Raw genomic sequence first — 15816 nt, 5'->3', positions numbered from 1 at the left:
AATTAATACATTCATCAGAATATAATTAACGCAAAACAAATCAAGATTTATATTCGCATCTACCTAACATTCTGATTGAATTGTACAAATCAATATTTGAAAGCTAATTATCAATTTGACAACAAATTTTGGTCACTGGAAGAAGCCAACCTTTTTCTTCTACATTGATCACTGTTGTAGTACAAAGACTTTAGTACACAAATTTAAATTGAAAATGTTAACATTCGAACTCATGTTAGGATTTCATACCTGAAGATCACCAAACGCTATCAAAATGATACACCGAAGCACACCCTCTGCCAAACCTTGGATACACTGGAAAAAGATAATTCATAAGATTTGCTATGGTATAAGATTAACAAATTTACAATAATCAAGTAAGTATTAAAAGAATATGCAACATGCTGCTTTAAAACACTAACAAACAAAACATGTGTGATGCATATATCCTATCAGTACACAAATTCTTAGATACATTTACATATCAATATGTTTGTGAGCAACAAATTCTTAGATACACAAATTCTTATATCCAAACACTCTAAGTTTTGTTTTTCATTCTTTTCAAGGTATCAGGAACAATTGTGCCCCGCAGCTGTTGATTACAATCTTCCTTGTCTCTATTTCTCTTGTTTCTTCATTTATTTGTCTGTAATTTTGATTGAGACTCAAAATTGCAGGTAGCTACCCCTGTGGTCTTCCGGTTCCCAATAAATGTTTGTGCATGTTGATTTTCCAAGGGTGGAAGACAAAATTAACAAATCTTCATATGTTTGAAGAAAAAACTACATGCATGCGGCATCTACAAAGGTTTCTGAACTTACCGAAGGGCCCAAATACAACATGATTAACAAACCATAAAAAACTTTGCATTATTGCCAAATTAAGTAAAATTACCAATAAAACTCTAACAATTATATATTAACTCCATTGAACCAAATCAAATGCAAACAGCAAACATAAAGTCAAGAACAAACCAGAAAAGCCATCCTAAAATCAAATCACACTGCAGAATAGTTGAGCAAAATCAAGAGAGTAAAAGTAAAACCTTCAAAGTAAGGGTGGGCAAACGGGTATAGGAACCGTGGGTCGGGGCGGGTAATCAAGGTTCGGGACGGGTACTGTTACCGTTTGCAAAAATACGCCCGTGTTGGGTACTGTTACTGTCTCCCAAGCCCACTTCTTTTTGTTCCTCCTCGTGACAGTTATCACTCTTGAGAACACTCCACACACACACACACACCCACTTCCCCATGTTTTCCCCCTCCCCCAGTCTCTCGAACCTTTTCCCTCATTTCTCTTCTTTGTTTCTTCTCCCCCCATCTCTGCAACTCTCCTTCCCGGAGCATAGACACACCACACCCCATCAAGAAATGATATGCTGCCACCGCCCTCCTCCCCCACCAACTCCTCCATCTCCTCCTCCGATATCAACACCGAGGTAACTCATTTCCCTCATTTCTTCCAATTTTGTCAATTTCTTAATTTTGATTTACAAAATTTGTGAAAAGTTGTGAAATTTTCAATCGCAAGTCTGGCTTTTGGCACTTCTTGTCCGAGATGAAGATGGTCTTGATTGGCAGATATGGGTGCTCAAAGGACAGGTTAGGGTTCGACCGGATCTCCCTGTTTGAGTCGTCCAGCTACAGCGGGGAATGGTGGAGATAAGGCGCACAATGTGGTCAACTCAAGCTTTCTCACTCCGGCGAGGAAGTTGGATCTGTGCAGCCTGTGCTCCGGCGACGCCCTCTTCCTGTCCTGATTTGATTTCGAACTTGAATCCGAACTCGGTCAAGTGCAAATTTGACTAGGAATTTGGGTTCTGGGGTACTGAAAATTAGAAGGAAAAAAAAAAAAAACAAGGTACCTGTTGGACCCGTAAGAACCGGCCCGTTTTATACGAGCTGGGTTAGGTCCAGTTCTCAGTTTGAAAATAGTAAAATCCACCCCGGCCTGGCCCGGCCCATGCCCACCCCTACTTCAAAGCATCTGAAACTTTGGGGAAAGCACATTTCTATTGACACCAACATCTCAAGCCTTTCCAACCTGCTCCACACAAAGGCTTAATCAAAAGTATTGATTCCAAAATCAAAAGAATATACCATGTCCAGAAATTCATAATATTTCATAAGAACTTTCACACGAATAAGCATGCTTAACACACATGCCAGAAACCTAATACTGATAAAAAAGACCTTGGCACAAATTGCCAAGCTAGTAAGATAATGGAGTTCGTGAGTGAAAGTGTGTGCCATTGGGGAAACACTCTTCTCCAACTACTCAAATCTCCTCGCTTTGAACTCTGTAGCTTTGGGTTCAGACAACCCATTTCCAAAACTCACCATTAGAACCGTTGCATATGAAATAAACGTAGGATTCATAAAGGCAATTAAGGTAATATTTCTTCAAGAGGTGAGCAAAAGAGATTTCAACTGAAAGATGCACAACTATGAAGCTAAACATTATGGTAAAAAATCTAGATATGAATACCGCTTCCATGTCAAGTTATAAGAAACCGAAAAAGACTATTTTTCAAAATGTATTGATTATCAATATTCACGTAAGTTGCAGTCTCCTCTTTACTTTCACAATCTAAAAGGGAAACAGAGGATCCAAAAGAAGCTGATACTAAAATTAGTTCAAAAATACATTCAACCGATTAAATTATTATACAATACTAAAGTTCATAGAGTAATTGCACTACACCTTTGCAAGTCATTAAGATTATGGAACGTAATTGCTGGTGTAATTAATAAATATGTATAGCTTAGCCTCAAATAACACAAAAATAAGAATGGAAATAGCAAGAAACAATACTACAGTGCTCAAACACACAAAAGCAATTAACTTGAACAATATGATGATTCAGTGCAGCAACCAATACCTCAACTCGGATACAAAATTTTCATCATTCTCTTATCTGTTTTCCTTTGTTTTGTGAGTCTTAAACTCAATTGAGATTAGACAGAAAATATAACTAAGATCCCAACCTTCTAAGAAAACTACAACTATTTTACAAAGAGGCATAAAACAGAAACCAAAGAACACACGAGAGAACCGAAACGGTAAGAAGTTTACCAAAATCCTGCAAAGACCAAAAATCCCAGAAAATCAGTTTATTAGCACTCCTTGCAAAGTTCCAAAATCAAAAAATTAGAAAAATAGAATGTGATAACAGTATACTTAAGAAACCCTTAAATTTCCAGTCAAAGGAAAATTAATACATCTGCAAAAAATAATCAGCAGATAAAAACTCAAACCATAGAAAATAAAATCATATAAATTGTGATTTTGAATGGATCATTGCGATGCCTGTGGCATTTTAAACCTTAAGGAAAGATTAAGGGTTCTTAATTTCTTATCCCAAATCCACAAATTTGAAACAAATCTCTGCAAACCAGCTTGAAATCCGTTTAAAATGATCTACACAAATACGGATCTTATATACAGAACATTTTAGACCAAGTTGTGAGAAAGGTTGATGGAAATTGAGGAAACAACCAAATTCCAATCAAAGTTTACACATGCATTGAGAAAGACTGCATGCTTAGGTGGCATTCTTCGGTATGAAAGGTACTTAGCAACTGGATACCTTGCATTGTAAGTCACATAATCCACCAGCCTTGAAGGAGGGTAATGATCACGAGAAGGATTTCTTCTTCCTTGAGGAAAGACAGGTGATGGTTCTAGATCCTCAGGAGGTGAATGAGATGTAGGTGATTGAATTGATGACTCCAGCAAAGTTTCCTCTTCATCACTTAGAGGATTCCCATATTCTCTGTCAGTGGACACGGATATACTTTCATCACTGGTTGTTGAACTTGGTAAAGGGAAGTTTTAAAAAACATTCTCCTCCTGATTTAAAAACTCCACTGATTGATTAACGAAAGGTGTAGTGTGTTGAAGAATATCCCAAGAAAACACATTTGCTAGCTCTCGGATCAAGTTTGTTACGATGTATTGAAGCAATATGAACATAACAAGTACAACCAAACATTTTCAAATGAGACAAGTCAATCTTTCTTCCTTTCATTACTTCGTAGGGTGATTTTTGATTCAGCACCCTACTAGGCAGTTTATTGATCAAATAGGTACTAGAAAGCACACCTTGAGAACATTCATATGCAACATTAAGGTTCTAGTCTTCTCAAGCAAATCCCTATTTTTCCTCTCAGCCACTCCATTTTGTTGAGGAGTGCCAACACAACTTGTTTGATGAAAAATCCCATGGGAACTTAAGTATTGAGACATGTTATTTGACATATACTCAGTGCCATTGTCAGAATTTAAAGTGTGAATATGACAACCAAAATGAGTTGTTACAAGTTTATGGAAATCTTTAAACACATTCATGACTTCACTCTTGCACTTTAAAAGGTATAACCAAGTAATTCTTCAATAATCATCCACAAATATTACCAAGTATTTATAACCATCAAAAGCTTCAATTGTAGGTCCCCGGATGTCTGAATGAACAAGTTCAAATAATTTACTAGCTCTAGACACTGAGGAATTGAAAGGTAACCTAGTAGATTTTGAGAAGTGATAAGTATCACACTCCAAACTACTTTTACACATTTTGGGAAACAAAATGGACAAAACATGATTTGAAGGATGACCAAGTCGATGATGCCAAAGTAGTTGTTCCTGAGAAGGGCTTGAGCTGACTTAAAGACTCTTAGCTAAAGCTGCATGATTAGCCTTGTACAAGGATGGTTGTGAGTTTCTTTGGAACTCCTTGTTCTTCTAGAAGTTTGGCTTGAGCTCTGGATGGAGAATCCACCATTTGTCAATGGTATGTCCACCATAGTTGCATTGTTTGCACTTCAAGTCAAACCTTCTACCCTTGTCTCTTTTATCATCTGAGAACTTATGGTTGGAAACATATGCCCTAGATTCAGGCAAGCTGTTTTTGGTTTCAAGGTTCATCATTTTCCTTCGAGTTTCTTCACGTTGAATAATGGCACATATACTTGAGAAAGTAGGCAACTCACCGTTCATCAGAATGTGACTATGTAGATCTTTATATTTTGAGCTAAGACTCGCCAAAAGTTGAAAAATCTTATCTTCTTCAGCTCTCTTCAGAAGCAAGAAAGCGTATGTGGTGTGAGGCCTATATACATCAAGCTCATTCCACATACTCTTGATATCACCTAAGTGTTGAACAAAAGACTTACGTTCTTGTTGCAAACCTGCAAGCTCCCTTTTCAGTTGAAAAATTAGGGTAGCATTGTTTTGATTTCTATACATTTCGTAGACATTTTTCCAAAGATGGAAAGAAGACTCTGAGTAGCTGAAGATTTCAGCTAGCTTCCTTTCCATGGAGTTGAGAAGCCATGACATGACAAGTTGATCCTTGCATAGCCATGTCTCATAAAAAGGGGATGAGATTTCAGGTGCCTAAATGGTTCCATTCACGTAACCAAGCTTTGATCTTCCACCGAGAGCAAGTGAAATTACTCGAGACCATGGAAGATAGTTGAACTCATTCAGCAAAACTTCTAATATGGTAGAATTTGAAGTGGGTGAAACACTAGAGCTCATAGTATCAGGACTAGGAGGATTTTCCTCAGCCATTGGAACCGGCTATGGAAAAAGAAAAGGGTTGAAAAAGATATGCAGAGATAGGCTACTGTGGTCACTGCTCTGATACCATATTGAATTTCAATGGTTTGTATATTGATCATAAACATTTACAAAGAGAGATCCAAGCTCTTTAAGGAGCCAAAGAAACTGACTACAAAACGGTGGGCTTCAGCCACTACACAATCCCATGATTTCTGCCCTAACAATCGGACAAAACAAGGACTAAACAAAAACAATATACAAGGAAGGAAATCCCAAATTTTAAGGAAGGAAACATTGACAAATGACAAGTATGGTTAAATAAGAAATGAGATGACAAGTTGGAAGGTTGTAGTCATCACTTTAACCCATAACTTAGTTATAGTGATAATTACAACCCATACTTGTAAAGGTTGTAGTCATCACTTTAACCCATAACTTAGCTATAGTGATAATTACAACCCATACTTGTGATTTGATCTATTCCAACATTAATGAAGATGAGCACGACCCAGCTTGCGAAAAGTGGAGGAAGAGATAGGTGAAGTGGCATATTGTTGCTTGATTAGCGGATTCAACAGGTAGTTTTTTATATTTGTCTTACTTTGTTTGTCAAAGTTTTGCTTCCATTTGGATTAATTGTACATTTCTTGCTAAATTTTAACTATGTTTTAATTTTTTTAATATAGACAAATTTATTGAATTAAATGATTTATTATGTAATGCAAACACCAACCAGATTAAAAGGAAATTCATCGCTCTCCTAGAATTATCACAAAATTTTAATCCATAATGTGTAATTTTTTTACCAATTTCTTTTTCCTCCTTCACATATTCAAAAATGGCTTTAAATGTCTCCCGTTGGAGAAGCCCTGAATTGGAGTTCTTTGTAGGGTTTTGTTTCAAGTAATTGGACGGTTAATGTATTTTATTTTGTAGGGCTTTGTTTCAAGCATTTGGACGGTTAGATGCATTGGGGTAGATGCACGAAAAACAAACCATGAAGCATGAAGCAATTCTTGAATAGACTAACGTATGTAATTATATTTGAAAAGAATTTGTATTTTGATTGCATACAATGTGAAGCAGCAAAAAAGAATTTGTCGTTTCATGAGGAACCATTAATTCATCAAGGATTTGAAGCAGCAAAAAATGATACAGAATGCACCAAAGCATCTCGAGGACTTTTATTGCAAACAATGTGAGCCTTTCTTCGTTGGTTGATGTATGCTATTTTTTATATGCTAGCTTTTTCATGTAATTTTGTTGTTCAATCTATTCAATTGGGGTGGTTTTTTCCTTTTCTTTACAAACTATTTGATTTGATTTGTATCATTGTTAGTTTTAATAGGCACAAGAAACCTATGACTGGCGTTCTACCATTTTTTTAAATAATCTAAATTATGCTTTTACGTGTAGAATATAATATGAGAGGCAGATAAATGTGAAAAATTGCTGCAGTAGAAAATAAAAGAAGAAATCAATAGAGAAATTACACATTATGGATTAATCTAAAGTAAAAATAGAGGGAGTTAGAGCTAGATTATAAATAAACATCAGATATTTAAAAGATTTTAGGGCCATGCAGCGCCCGTGATAAATAAAAGCCTAACAAAGGAAGAAATCTGTAGATAAATTACACATTATGGAATAATCTAAAGTAAAAGATAGAAGAATTTTGAGCAAGAAACGATGTACATCACGTGTAGTGCGCGTGCTGTAAAAAAGGACTTTTGCACTCGCAAGGCATAAAGAACACGTATGAATTGTTTTTGTAGTAAAAATGTCCTTACATATGCATGGATGTGAAAGGAAAAAAAAAAACTCTAAATGCCACGCGTAGCGCACCGTGATGTAAAAAAGACATTTCGCACACTCAAGGCGCGTTCAAAAAAGTTAGTATATATAATTTGTGAGTGTCCAAAGATGAAAATTGGGTGTACACAAAACCATTCTTTGAGTAGGCCTTTTTAATGAATGGGCTTATCAAACGCACTCAAATTGTGAATCCACAGCACACAGGCCCAAGCCTGACCTAAAACCCAAACCCTAGCTGATTAAAGAAGCTCTTCCTCTACTCGACCATTTTCCCTGTCTGCCGTTCCCTCGTGTTCAGCTCAAGCTCTCCCGTTCTCGTCTGAAACTCCATCCTCCGCCGCTGGATCAGTGTTCACCTCTCTCACATCTCTGCCACTTCCCGCCGTCGTTGGTTTCTTATCTTTTGCATTTCATCTGCTGCTTACTGTAAAAAACGCATCAATATAATTTTATTGCTAATTCTTTGATTTGTTCCTCTTTTTTATTAAGAGTTAATCTCGATTATTTGGTTGGGAATGTGAATCGAAATAAAAAATTACGAATTTGTATTTCTTCTTTTATTTATTATTTTCAATTGTGTTTATACAGAACCATGGCAGCCGCCGCTATAGCTGCTCCTGTTGCGGTCGAACCAACGGAACCTCACTATGACGTGAAGCTGTTCAACCGCTGGAGCTTCGACGATGTCCAGGTTTCTGGATTTTATTATTTATTTCTACTTTTTTGATATCTCTGATGAATTAGATGACATGAGGTCAAGTTTGGTTGGATTTTAGTGCTTCAACCTGAAATTTTCGAGCATTTAGATTCTGTTTTAGAGTAAATTGATGGTTGGCTAGCAGTGGAGGATTTGCCCACATGCATTTCCTTGTTTGTTAGTCGTACATAACACAACGTATTTGTGGCTCAACCTCAATGTGTATTTGGATTTCATCTTATAAATCTTTAAACATCACGCAACCTCCTTGTTTGACCTTCTTGTTTTAAGAGCATCTCCAGGGAGTCCGTAAATAGGAACAACCAACGTATAAAATGAGTATAAAACAAATATATCAACAAAATGAATCTCCAATGGACCTGACTCACGTATGTTTTCACATATAGATGTATAGGGGCAACCTTGAGTGGAAAACAGGACCCACAATCTTGATTGAAGCTCTAATGCTTTTAATTAATTAAAAAAGGTTAATATAAACAAAAAATGTGCATATTGAGTAGCAAACGGGGCCCACAATCTTGATTGAAGATTTTAATGTTTTTAATTAATTAAAAAAATCTTAACATAAAAAAAAATGTGCACCTAATCAAATTATCACCTAAAATCATAAAAACTTCAAATTTAGGAATTCTACTATAAGGACTCTCTCATTGGAGGCAATATTCCTTTAGGGACACAGATTTCCTCCCTTAAGTCCTTAAATGTGACTCAAAAGTGGTGTTGGGAAGATGCTCTAAATTCACCGTAGGTGTAACTAAGTTGGCTCATGCTTATTGTTTGTATTATTATTGTTTTTTGTACTTGTTTACAGTACTGGCTATAACGCATATGGACTAACTTGTTATAAGATTGTTCATAACATCTACTTCCTGTATATACTTGAAATAATAACGTAGAATTTGCAACATGTAGGTCAGTGACATTTCACTGGCGGACTATGTTGGAGTGGTGCCTGCCAGGCATGCAACTTACGTACCTCACACTGCTGGGAGATACTCAGTGAAGCGATTCAGGAAAGCTCAGTGCCCAATTGTGGAGAGGCTTACAAACTCACTCATGATGCATGGAAGAAACAACGGAAAGAAATTGATGGCTGTCAGGATTATTAGGCATGCAATGGAAATTATCCATTTGCTGACTGATCTTAACCCAGTCCAAGTTATTGTTGATGCTGTCGTTAACAGGTACATTGACATGGATATGTTAATGTCTTTCGCATAGTAATAACATATTTTTCCTTCTGCTTAGGCCCTTGTTTGATGATTGAGGGGAAGCTCAACTGGCCTTTAATATAGTGTTCCCTGTTTAATTCCTTAAATTGATCAAGCAATTCTTTTTCCTTCTATTGTATGTCTTATTTGTATGTCTTATGTTTTCTGATCAGTGGTCCACGTGAAGATGCAACCCGTATTGGATCTGCTGGAGTGGTTAGGCGTCAAGCTGTGGATATCTCACCTTTGAGACGTGTGAATCAGGCTATCTATCTCCTCACAACCGGTGCTCGTGAGTCTGCTTTTAGAAACGTCAAAACTATCGCAGAATGTTTGGCTGATGAACTTATCAACGCTGCAAAAGGTTCCTCTAACAGGTACTTGTACCTTGCTTTCTATGCCCTTGTTATTTTCTCCTAAAGCTCTTTTATCTGAGTTTATTTCCATCGTTGTTACGCAGTCTGATTTCATTTCTTTCCCGTGATTCATTGTTTCTTTTCTAACAATTGGTGGTGTCTTGTGTGCAGTTATGCAATCAAGAAGAAGGATGAGATAGAAAGAGTTGCAAAGGCCAACCGTTAAGTGGCTGCAAGAAACCGTGATGCGATGAGGAAATTGGTCTCTGCGTGTTGTTTAGAAGATGTCGGATTTACCCCTTCTTTTGTCTCTGCAACATGGAGAATTTTGTCAGCGTCAGGGGGAAAATGAAAACAATCTTATAAAAGGATATTTGAGGAAGAAATTAAGGGCAGTAAATTGTTATAATCGTGGACATTCAACCATGAAAGTTAAACAAGAAATGGTCTTTCATCTTTTTTCTTCAGTTTTAGGCAAAATTGCAATCTAGCAACTAATTAGCCTCATTAGGCAGAACTTAATGAAACAGTTCTATAACAGTACAGAAAGAGTCAATAACATCGTTACCAAAACATATTTTGAACTCTCCATCTCTCTAGTTTAGTCGAAGAATAGGTGAGATATGACTCCTGAATAGGTGGAGCTGAAAACACAATCGAATTGATATTATCCCAGGATTCCATCCCAAAGCTAGTGCCGGAATAAGAATGCATGGCACTATGGTGGCTGTTGTTAGAGCTACCACCTTCAACAGCATTTTCACTTACTTCAGAGATTTGAGAAAGAGAATCTTGCCCAGTAAAGCTCAACTGAGACTTTAATCTTGTTACTCTGTGACCACCATCACTGCCCCCTTGTGAGCTATAGCTTCCAGTTCCTCTTGTAACAGAGAATCCTCCTGTTCACATCGTAATGAAAGATCATTTGTAGAAACACTCTGCTTACTGATCTTTGTTTTTTACGATAAATTTATAATGTTTGATCGATTATCATTTTTTGTTAATAATAATAAAATTAGCAACAATAATGTACCTCTTATTTCTTATGATAACAATGTACCTGGTTTTTCTTTTTCATGACAACTAATGTTTGATTCCTTGTTTTTTGACAAGTAATTAAAGCACATATATCTTGTACACAACCTGTCAACCACGTTTCACAAACCTATATCTCATGAAATTTTCCAAATACTTCCACATCAACTAATTTCATCAACCCACTTGCATAATTAACCATAAACACTAAAAAAAAGTACACCACACATGCACAACAAAATAATTTTCTAGGGTTTAGTTTCCGAAATCAAGTTTGCCGTCAACTTTTGCGGAAGCAACGACTCTGAACCCAGCCCAATCAAGGAACCAACGGATTTTTTTCGTGTAAGCAACTGCTAACCCTCAAACCAAAGATGCCTGAATGTCAAAGTGCATTGACCCCGAAGACAACAACCATAACAATACTCTGACTGGGTTTCGAACGACAATGAACTTTTCAAACGCAACCAAAGTTTTGAATGAGCACGATGTCGGGCTGAGAAGGAGATTTTTTAGAGGAGAAGAAAATTTTCTGGTTTCAACTGTTGATGTCGTGGGGGGGGGGGGAGGGGACAGTTTAATTCCCTATTTTTTGAATTCTCGCTAGTACTGTTTTCATTAACTCACGGGTCTTTTTTAACCCAGTTTCACACTAAACCTTTTCTGATGGATTTATTTTCAGATGTTCAAATTTAATCCTACGGTCCACATTTCGTCCGCACACAGCGTTTGCAAACCTCTGTCCGCACCTTAGAAATTGCGGTCTATTAAAAAAAAGCAGCTAAAGATTACCGTACACATGATTTTACATATACGTTGGGCTGAAGTCAAGATAGGCATTGATGATTGAGCCTTACTCTCTTGGGCTCAGCAGGCCTAAAGTAGGTCCAAAATAAATAGGACAATGACCTTGTGCTATAACATGAATGACCTTGTGCTATAACATGAAGGAAAGAGTTAGTGGTATTTAAAATACTTTTCGATTTTTTTGGACTCGGGAAAATAAAGACACCTCTTTCGGCTACCTTCCTCGCTTTGAGATTTGGAGGGACTCCCGTTATATGCTACTAACACTTTGGCACTCGGAAGTTTCATGATTATTAAGTGACTTGGATTTTGCAAGTTTCAAATCGAGAAGCTTTCTTCTGTTGAGAACTTGGGAGAGTATTGTTTGTACCATACTTCACCAAACCCGAACAACCGAGCACCGATCAACTAAGAATCTTTGAGACCTATTGAATGGTTTGTACGAAGATACCCCTGCCGAAGCACATGAGTTCCTCTCCATTCAATAGACCAGTCACAATGCGACACATGTCAAACCCAGAATAAAGATCTTAAAGTCCCATATCGACCGTGAATAAAAACAAGGGACTCTTCTCAACTATAAAAGGAGTTCATTCTCCCATAGTCAATCCATAATGCTATTATTCTACTTAATCAATTATTAGAACTCACTAATCATGATTATACTTAAACCTTTGTTTCATGTAAACTTTACATTATTAATGAGAACTCTTCTACCCTTGTGGATGTAGCCCAACTAAGGGAGAACCACATATCCTTATCTCTACCTCTTAACATATTATCTACACTTAGTTACCAAATCAACCTTGCAAATGTCACACTGACACTTTACGTTATTCCAAAGTCAACCTAGTTTTGTGCATCAACAGAGACTATTTCTTATAGAGAATCACTATGTAGAGGTTTTACTGTCATAATAATATCTAAATCAAAACCCTATGTTTTGTGGTTTTGTTTTTGGGGGGGGGGGGGGTGTGAGTGATTCCTAAGTCATGGGATTGAAAACCGGGGGATGGTGGGTGAGTGATTCCTAAGTCATGGGATTGAAAACCAAATTATAAAGGAAAATATCACAAAATGTTAGATAGGAGGGATAATTAAGAAAAGACATCATATGGGCATTATAAAGACATATGTGAGAGATTATTTAATCTCTCAATGAAAGGTATCATTTACAAATCTGTCTATGCCTTTTTAATGCTATATAGTTGATAGGATTTTTACCATGTGCATAAATAGGGATAAAAACACTTAAAATACTTGCAAGAGAATAAAGGTAAGGTCATTTCCACAAGGATTGAATGAATAATTTGTATTTAAACTAATTCTTAATTAATTACTTGAAACAAGATTTTGGAAAGGGTTGATATTGTGATTTAAAATATTAAAAATGAATTTAAAATAAAACAATTAAATAAATCAACTAGAAAACAATTTTAAGGAGATACTAGGGTTCTACCGTCACCTTAACAATTCTACATAGTTCTCTCAATCATTTATGAATTACTCATGCAAATTTTGAAGGTTAGGTTTTCGTAATATATGTCCTACTTTGAATCTCCAACATAGAACATATATCTAACATGCAACCCGTCTGGATATTCGGATCAAATATGAACATGAAAGACTCATTAAATTTTATGAAAACCCTTTGAAAAACCATGCAACCCTTAAGACATGGTGTTCATCCTAAGTCAAATTACAATTATTAACCACAAGCAGCCAGGGCCAATTTCAGGGAACCTTCCGACCAAAATTGCATCAAATTAATTTTCTAAACATCTTAATGGTCGCGAATCAATAAGACACTTAGATAGTTTAAAATGTTGATTGATAATTCAAAACATGTGTACATAATATCATAAGTAAATTGAAAAGAAACTACATACTCTACCTAAGGCTCAAGGCTTCACCCTAGCAAAAGAGACTAGTTACGAACAATCATAAAACAAAATATTATTAATAATAAGAATAGAAAACACCTAGAAAATAAACTTCAATCGTCGAAAGCTCTCTAAATTAGTGCAGTCCCCTTTCTAAAACCCTAATGGCTAAATAGCCTTATTTATATTATTACAAAATAAAACCCTACCTAGAAAATGTCTTAGAATAAAACTCGGAAACAAAATAAATTAAGATAAACTAGGAAACAATCTCCTAGTCAAACATGGAGAAATCCGCCATCTATCCAATCTGCCACGTTTTATACCTAAATCTCCTCCAAATCCAGTCCATGATAGTTTGTTTTCAAGATTAGAACAATCTGAACACATCTCCAGAAGGGGCTGAATCCAAAATAGGCCATCTTAGGCTCCAAAACTCGCAATCAAGCCCAAAACGTCACTTTTCTAGCACCGCACACTGCTTATTTATTCTATTGCCAGAAAATAACTACTTAGTGGAAAAATCTAATATTTTGACACGATCAAGCTAAGTGACTCACGATTCATCCATTTGATCACGTTTGGCCCTAGAGAAAGTCGAAAGTTCTACATTAAGCATATAAATCAAAGTATCAAAATTCTTCCAAAATAATAACCAAAATAAACTAATATTAGGGTAAAATATGTAATATAATATTGACTCATCAATAGTGAATTTCCTAGTCCCTCATATATAAAATTTTGTATCTTTTATTTTATTATTTGGCTTTCAATCCCAGGATTTGGAAATTACTCATCCAAACATAACCTAAATGATGAATACGAGCCTCAGTCACACAAGGGTATAACTTGGGTGGATCTAATACACCACCCGGTGTACAACTACACCCAACAATTTTCCATGTGAACATAAGTTTTGAAAACAATCGTTGGGGTTTGCTAATTTGTGCTGGAAATATGATGAAAGTGTATGGGAGAGAGAATTGATGAACAAGGGTGGTGCAAGGGAAGGGAAAAAAACTAAACAAGAACGAATGAAAACAAAATATTGAAAGTGAAAAGTGACGAGTCAATTTCATATTATATATTTTATCCTATTCTTAGTATATTTTGGTAATTATTTTAGTAGAATTTTGATACTTTGCTTTATATTTTCAATATTGGACATTTGACTTCCTCTGGGGCAAAGCGTGATCAAACGGATGAATTTTGGAGTGATTCAAATTGAAGGACGTTCATGTGTCCCTTGGCACGTTCGTCAAAATTTGGAATTTTTCTACCAAACAGTTATTTTCTAGCGATGGATTAAAGAAGTAGTGCACTACGCTGGAAAGTGACGTTTCTGAGCTTAATTGCGATTTTTGGAGCCCAATATGACATCTAATGGGTTTGTGGCCTTATGGAGAAGTGTTCAAAATATTTTCCTAGGCTTAAAACTAGCTATTTTGGGCTGGTTTTGGAACATATATGGGTCCAAAATGTGGCTGTGCATATTTTAGGCGAATCTTATCATTTAATTTATGGTTATATTTTCTATTTTATTTTAATTATTTGGTTTCCTAGTCTTATTGGACAACCTTTTCTTAGGAGGATTTAATTTTTAGTAGGAAAAATAAGCTTGGCCGACCCTAACTTTTCAACTTCTTTTCCTTGCGATATTGAGAGAGGAAATTGGCCAAGCGTAGAGATTTTTAGACTTTTACATTCAAAGTGTTTTCGATCTTTTATTATTTCAATACAATTTATGTTGATTTTAGTTATGAAAATGCGTAACTAATTCCCTTTTTGCTAGGGTGAGGCCACGAGCTTTAGCATGAATATGTAGTTTCTCTTCAATTTGCTTATGATATGCATTCAGGTTTTTAAATTATTAATCACCGGTTTAAACTATCTAAATGTTTTGATGATTCGTGACCATTAGGATATTTAGAAAAGTGATTTGATGCAATTTTGGTCTGAGGTCGGTTCTTGAAAGTGACGAAGGCTTCTTGTGGTTAATATGTGCAACTTAGGATGAATAACACGTCCTAAGAATTGTATGGTTTTTCAAAAAGTTTCACAAAACTTAATGAGTCATGCCCACAAACGGATTGCATGTTTGATATACGTCTATATTAGGGGTCCAAGTAGGCATATATTAGGAAAACCTAACCTTTGAAATATGCACGTATAGGTCATAAGTAATTGGAAGAACTATATATGATTGTTAAGGTGACGGCGGATCCCTAGTGCTTTCGCAATTTGATTTTTAAAAAGTGTTTCCTTTTCCTCATTTTTAATATTGCATATTGTTCAATTCTCATTTATTAAATTCGTTTTTATTAAATAGGTCATAAAATCAATCATCCCACTCTTTGCTTTACAATAATTAATTGAAATTTGGTTTGCTACGAATTATTTAATAATCATTGTGGAGAATGACC

At 35.9% G+C, this 15816-nt stretch overlaps 1 protein-coding gene across 1 annotated transcript; it reads left to right on the top strand.

Moving 5' to 3' along the window:
• The first annotated feature begins 7626 nt into the window (after positions 1–7626).
• Positions 7627–10135, top strand: LOC137737784 (small ribosomal subunit protein uS7). The gene is made up of 5 exons (XM_088682500.1): positions 7627–7770; positions 7972–8074; positions 9014–9285; positions 9486–9689; positions 9840–10135. Exons 2-5 carry the CDS (start codon positions 7976–7978, stop codon positions 9892–9894), a joined length of 630 nt encoding a protein of 209 aa, XP_088538626.1. The 5' UTR covers positions 7627–7770; positions 7972–7975; the 3' UTR covers positions 9895–10135.
• Positions 10136–15816: the final 5681 nt, after the last annotated feature.

Source organism: Pyrus communis, chromosome 13 (genome assembly GCF_041283825.1).
Source record: "Pyrus communis isolate YQ-2024b chromosome 13, ASM4128382v1, whole genome shotgun sequence".
NCBI lineage: Eukaryota > Viridiplantae > Streptophyta > Magnoliopsida > Rosales > Rosaceae > Pyrus > Pyrus communis.
Note: the sequence above shows the minus strand (reverse complement) of the source record. Positions and strands in the feature narration are given on the sequence as shown.

Coding starts and splice junctions, on each gene's coding strand:
- LOC137737784 (XM_088682500.1), top strand. CDS start 7,976: ATGGCAGCCGCCGCTATAGCTGCTCCTGTTGCGGTCGAACCAACGGAA. Junction 8,075..9,013: donor GGAGCTTCGACGATGTCCAG/GTTTCTGGATTT, acceptor TGCAACATGTAG/GTCAGTGACATTTCACTGGC. Junction 9,690..9,839: donor GCAAAAGGTTCCTCTAACAG/GTACTTGTACCT, acceptor TCTTGTGTGCAG/TTATGCAATCAAGAAGAAGG.